At 41.1% G+C, this 6,437-nt stretch overlaps 1 protein-coding gene across 1 annotated transcript; it reads right to left on the minus strand.

Moving 5' to 3' along the window:
• Window positions 1-2,893: 2,893 nt before the first annotated feature.
• Window positions 2,894-4,751, minus strand: LOC136539530 (small ribosomal subunit protein eS19). Its single transcript, XM_066531492.1, has 4 exons — window positions 4,547-4,751; window positions 3,527-3,617; window positions 3,241-3,424; window positions 2,894-3,158 (listed from the first exon to the last, which is right to left on the minus strand). Exons 1-4 carry the CDS (start codon window positions 4,634-4,636, stop codon window positions 3,086-3,088), a joined length of 438 nt encoding a protein of 145 aa, XP_066387589.1. The 5' UTR covers window positions 4,637-4,751; the 3' UTR covers window positions 2,894-3,085.
• Between the last annotated feature and the right edge of the window lie 1,686 nt (window positions 4,752-6,437).

Consider the following 6,437-nt stretch of genomic DNA (forward strand, 5'->3'; position numbering starts at 1 on the left):
AATGTCCCAATTTCTCATGTCTTTTCTTTCTTTCTTTTTTTGTGGGGGATTTGAGATAAGGTCGTTGCTCCATTTGTGAGGAAAAATTAGGCAAGATTCTGCATCCACCATCTGGAGGTTATTTTGGGGATATTGATGGCTCCAATTTTTACCGGCCTGATGTGCACAAGTTGCACGAGGAAGATTTCGAAGGTTTGCTGAGTGAAGACTATCTATTTTGAACCTGACCGTGATGCTGAGTTTGCCAAGATTATTAATAACTTGCACAGTTATGAACACAGTGTTCTGCCTGTGATGCCCGTGACGTCGCAGAGTGCCCAAGCATCTTATTTACAATGGTGATGGCAATCTGTAATCGTAAGTATATTTAAGTAGGAGATGAGAGCAATCATGTTCTCTTGTAGCAACAACTGGGTATTATTAAGTTAAAATGCTGGTTATCCATTAACATTGATCGTAGAACCATATATATTTCTTAAGATATTGCGTGCCGTTATTTGTTTCACTTCCTTTTAAGTCAATGACATGAGAATTGACTTTTCTTCTTTTGTTCCTTCAATTTTCAGAAAACCCAGCAACTCCTGCTTTCCTGCTATTTTCGCTGCATTTGCCAGGCCGCAGTTTGCTTTGGTCATTCAGAATGTTGCCCCATGACATTGGTTGAAGTCATCATCATCACTGTTATAAATGATAATGACAATAACAAGATCAAATGTCGCTGGTTTACCAAATAGTTGTCCATGTTCTCTGAAATACTTTTACTCAAGGCGTTCGGCTGATAGTCTTTGGGCTGATTTTGGATGGTTTTGGATGATTGAATAGTATTATGTGAGAAAAAATAAGCTGAAACAAGCGGGAACGAGCCGTGATGTGACCAGCCGAACACGGTGAACTAACAAAAAAGTATTCCGTCCAAAAATATCTATACCTATGTGGGGGTGTTTAGTTGGGCAAAGTTTGTGCAGGCAAACTTTACATAGTGAAGATTCCTTACTGTAGCATTTCGTTTGTATTTGTGAATTATTGTCCAAACATTGACTAATTAGGCTCAAAAGATTCGTCTCGTAAAGTTAAAGCAAATTGTGCAATTAGTTTTTGATTTTGTCTACATTTAGTACTCCATACATGTACCGCGAGTTTGATGTGACAGAGAATCTTCTTTTTGCACCGTGCACTTCTTATGAGTTTGAAGGAACTAAACAAGGGCGCGGTTTGAATTTTTTTCCCAAAATGAAAGGGCATGTAGGATGTGACATGTACCAGTTTGGAGCCTGTGCACCCAACGATAGAGCCAGAGGGAATTAAAAAATCGACTTCTGACAGGCCGTGGGTGTTTGATCTAAACACTAAAGTTTACTGTATGTTACCTCGGATATTTAATACTAATTAGAAAGACTAAATATAAATCTAATTAAGTTTAATAGATTTATTTTGTAAATTAGTCTTAATCTATATAATTAATTTTATAATTAATCTACATTTAATACTTCACGTATATGTTCAAATATTTAATACGACACAAACTAAATTTTTATGCAAGGAGCACACGTCTCATCTCTACTGTGATGGTTACTGTATAGGATGCCAACCTCTTTAGAGGGGTAGTTTGGTAATTTCACAGTTGCATTGAGCTTTGTGCCTGAATCCTAGCCGTGCGGATGTTTTTGGACGGAGAGAGTAAAAAACATGGTTGTGCTGAACTGATACAGCACTGACCATGCTCGATATGTCAGCAAATGGATGCAAAATAATGTTGAACAGAGTCATGAGCATTATCTCGTATTTCGTAACAATGAACAATGCAGGTGACGAGTCCAATCAGTCCAAGTTAGACCTTGATTCAATCACAACAGAGTGACTGCATGCGAAAAACTCATTGCAACACAAAATATACAGGCAATGATATTAACCATACCCAGCCCTATTTTGCTTTTCGTTAAAGAGATTGGACAGGCACTCCTGTTCGGCTTACTCCGTATTCGGTTAGTTCGGCTTCTTTTTTCAGCCAAAATAGTATTTTTCTCTCACAACGATTCAGTCGGAACAGTGTTTTCAGCCAAGTTTCGGACCAGCGAACGGGGCCAAAGTGGAAGCTAGATGATTATGATCGCCAGCCAATCTGCAAGACTGCAACAGCAAATGCGTGAGCATGGAGAATTCTGACCTTAGTCAACAGTGACAACTTAGACATCAGAGGCGTTTTACAGCCATCAATGAAGTGTGGACACTAGTAGAGAAACGACTTTTGATCTACTTCGAAATTTGGCTTTAGTCCCGGTATTCTTCGCGCTCGGGACTAGAGAAACTTTTAGTCCCGGTTGGTAGCTCCAACCAGGACTAAAGGTCCCTACCCAACGGCTACCGAGGTGTGTCAGAGGCACGTCAGTGCGAGAATCTTTAGTCCCGGTTTGAGACATGAACCCAGACTAAAAGTATGACTTATGACTTTTAGTTCCGGTTTGAGACACGAAACTGGACTAAAGGTACCTTTAGTCCCGGTTTATGTCTCAAACCAGGACTAAAGGTGTCTCCAAACTAAATTTAAAAGGAAAGCATATCTTATCTAAGTAAGATGTGTGGTGGTAGGTAAGATGGTAACGCATGCAAGAGCTAAAGTAGAAGGTCGTAGGTTCGAATCTCCAAAGCTACAACTTTTTTTTCACCCAATAAACACCTCTACTCCCGGTTGGAGGAACCGGGACTAAAAATCAAGACCTTTAGTCCCGATTTCATAATCCCGGTTCCAAAACCGGGATTAAAGGAGGTTGAAAACCGGGACTAGAGCCGGTTTCTCTACCAGTGGATGGTCAATGCATGAACTGAGAGCTTGCTGACTGGCCTCTATTCAATGGTATTATCTCATAGATCTGAAAAAAAAGGAAGATAGGTCATCGATACCAACTCAGACAATTTGCAAACAGATATCTTTGGTTCCAGAATGAGTCTTGATATCACATTAGGTACTCAGGGAAAATATAGTGTGGCGCCATAGCTAGATGCATTAAACCTCTCTGAACTCAAAAATCCTAATCCAAAAGTGCAAACAAAGTGTAGCCATCTCAACAGAAACCGACGGTGAGACTGCTCAAGCTTCAACAGCAACCCTTCCAGCCACTTGGTCCAGATCACGCCTTCCCTGGGAGGTGATGAGCCTTCCACTGCAACACAACGCCCGATAAGCAAACTTCCACAGCCAGAAAAAGTTATTAGTAAGAGAAAGGGGTATAACAGTTCAATTACCCCTTGGGATCGACATCAATGATGCCCATCTTCTGCAGCTGCTGCAGGATGTTGCGTGAAATGGCACCACTGCTCTTGCAGAAGTGTGGTGGACGGGAGCCATTCCTCTGACGGCCACCGTAAATCTTCTGGAAACCACCCACGCCAATACCTTGCCTAAGGTAGATCTTCCTTGCAATGGATGCTGCAGGAGAAGAAAAATAAAAATCTAATAGAAGTGCAGAATCTGGACATTGAAGTTTATAATACTAGTAAATCATTTTGGCAAACAAACAAGATCCCTTACCAGCCCTGGTGTAGTACCAGTCAGGGTCATAAGGAGGGAGTTCCTTGAACCTTGCAGTCTTCACAATGTCAACCCACTCAGGGAGCTCCATCTAACAGAAGACAGAGGATACTTATAAGGAATTACACATAACATAGGAATACAGTGATCAACAAAGGAATATACTAGTCATTATCAATACCAAATAACTGATGCAATGAAGAAAACATTCTCCCAACCTCAACTCTAGAGTCTAGACTAATTGCTTGGCCATACAACACAAACTATCTTGACGATCAATAGAAAAAAGCCACTCCATTCTGAAGAGAGCCAAGGTTCACTCCAGACCCAAGGCTAGCCACAAACTATCTTGACCGATATCAATAGAAAACAAAATAAATCACACCTCATCTAGAGCCTTCATAGATGAGTGCTCAGGGAATTTTCAGCATATACAGTTAAAATTTGCCTAAAACCCATGTATATGGACAATAAAAACCACTTTACAAACAGGCTTTTCTACACAGATGATCTAGACTTGAATAAAATAAACCATGGCTATTCTAACAACAGAAAATCTACCACGTAGGCCTAAGACCCAGAGGCCAGAAGAACAGCACTGCTTATGCCCAACCAATTCGAATAAGTTAGTTATGTAAGCAAATCACGCTCCAACCTAACCAGTCAAATGCCCAAAAGGCAAAGACATAAACGGTGAATTCGCTTCCTGCGCCACTGCATCCTATAACTCCCATGTATGCTGAGGATCATCCTATGCCATCAGTGATACCGTTCGCAATACCACAAAAAAGATGACTTATTCACATGCTACTGAGTATGAGGCCAACTACAGTAAGACGGGTATAACCAAAGCAGTAACACGCGAGATGGATCCATGTAATACAGGACATCTCCTAACTGCTAGGGCAACGGCAACCCGATGCAATCGCACAAGCTCGTCTCCGCTGACTGTCGCGGTGCGCGACCATCCGTTGTAGCGCCGAATCAGATGGGGGGAGGGGGCGAGTCGGGCACCGTTACCTTGCCGGAGCGCTTGAGGTGGGCGGAGTAGGCCTTGACGAACTCGTGAGGGTTGACATCCTTCACCGTCCTCGCCGTAGATGCTGCCATCCTGCCGCCGCCGCCGCCAGGGGACGGGAGAGAGGCAGGTAGTGTGGATGCGGCTGCTCTGGCTCTGGGACTAGGAGGGTTCGGAGGAGCGGCGTCGGAGGTGAAGCGTATATGACGGGGTTCGGTATTCGGGCGTCGGATGGGGATCTGGCGGTTGCGATGGGGTGAGCGGCTGGGTCTAGGGTTGGGGATGGTATGAGCGGGCTGAGCACGGTGTAAGCGGGCCAAGTTGGGCTGAAAGGCAACGAAGGTGTGAAAAAAGTCAACATTACCTCCCTTAATTTTTTTTTTGTAAAAGTCTGTTTTTCTTCACTAAACTCTAAAACTGCACAAAACACCTCCCTCAATTTTTAAAACGGTTCATCTTACATTCCGGACCCAGCTATAAGCGGTTTTGAAGGCGGTTTTATTTTTATTTTTTTTATTTCGGCTGAATCTTTGAAAAATCATAGTAAATCACAGAAAATTATAAAATAAAAAATCCAATTTTGTTGGACTCCACATGAGTAGATCTACCCAGTGAACATATAATATGGTATGCTTTAGTATACAGTTTTTCTGTAGCTTTAGATATATGATTTTCTGTAATTAAATGGAATAATTCATAGCTACAGTTTTTATGGTCTAATTGTGGTGAAAATTTTATGGTGGGCTAATTATTGTATGCTTAAACTGTAGTAAAAATTTCATACTCATTGGATCATGTATAACTTAGTTATATATTTTATTTAGGTTTATGCTTGTTAAATATAAATAAATCTATAACTAAGATATACGTGATCCAATGAGTATGAAATTTTTACTATAGTTCAATCATACAATAATTAGCCCATCATAAAAATTTCATCACAATTTGACAATAGAAACAACAGCTATGAATTATTCCAGTTAATTACAGAAAAGCATAGATCTAAAGCCATAACAAAAACTTTGTACCAAAGCATACCATATTATATGTTCATTTTGTAGATCTACTTATGCGGAGTCCAACAAAATTGGATTTTCTATTTTATAATTTTTCTGTGATTTACTATGCTTTTTCAAAGATTTAGCCAAAATAAATAAAAAAGATAAAGATAAAACCGCCTTCAAAACTGTTTATAACATAGGCAGGGAGGTAAGATGAACGGTTTTAAAAGTTGAGGGAGGTGTTTTGCCCGATTTTGGAGTTCAGGGAGAAAAAATGGACTTTCGCAAAAGTTGAAGGAGGTAACGTGGACTTTTTCCCAAAGTGTCTCCCATCTTCATACAGCCTGTTCGTTTGGCTGTGGCTTGTCGTAAACGATCGTAAATTTCCAGCCGAAACAGTATTTTTCTCTCACATAAACCAGCCAGCAGTACTTCTTCACGAACTAGCAACAATACGAACCAGCCAACCAAACAGGCTGATAATGGCCTAGTTCGTCGAAAGCAAATCTTCAGAATGGCCTCGTATTTGGGGGGCTGGTAGGCCTTGCATGAGGACTTTGAGGAGTTCCATTTTTCTTTTCCCCTCTCTCTTTCTCTCTTCTCTGGTGTCTCTCGTCCACACGTGGAGAAAGTGCTCTTCAAGAAGCAATTGGTCTTGCACTCTTCCGCAACCCTTTTTTTTCCGAAGCCCTAGCTTTTCTTTAAAAACATTAATAACGTCTTTAACTGGCTCGGCTGTAATTATTTGGCTATGACTGCAGCTTATTACAGTACCTACAATATAGTCTAGTTTACTTTTGCAGCCAAAACAGCAGCAGCCGGCTGCAAGAAGCTGCAGCGAGCGCTCGGTTCCTTGTCCCTTGTTTCTAGATTATAGTTTAATTTGGCTTTA

The sequence above is a fragment of the Miscanthus floridulus genome, chromosome 2 (genome assembly GCF_019320115.1).
Source record: "Miscanthus floridulus cultivar M001 chromosome 2, ASM1932011v1, whole genome shotgun sequence".
NCBI lineage: Eukaryota > Viridiplantae > Streptophyta > Magnoliopsida > Poales > Poaceae > Miscanthus > Miscanthus floridulus.

Coding starts and splice junctions, on each gene's coding strand:
- LOC136539530 (XM_066531492.1), bottom strand. CDS start 4,636: ATGGCAGCATCTACGGCGAGGACGGTGAAGGATGTCAACCCTCACGAG. Junction 3,425..3,526: donor CTGGTACTACACCAGGGCTG/GTAAGGGATCTT, acceptor CTTCTCCTGCAG/CATCCATTGCAAGGAAGATC. Junction 3,159..3,240: donor ATTGATGTCGATCCCAAGGG/GTAATTGAACTG, acceptor GTTGTGTTGCAG/TGGAAGGCTCATCACCTCCC.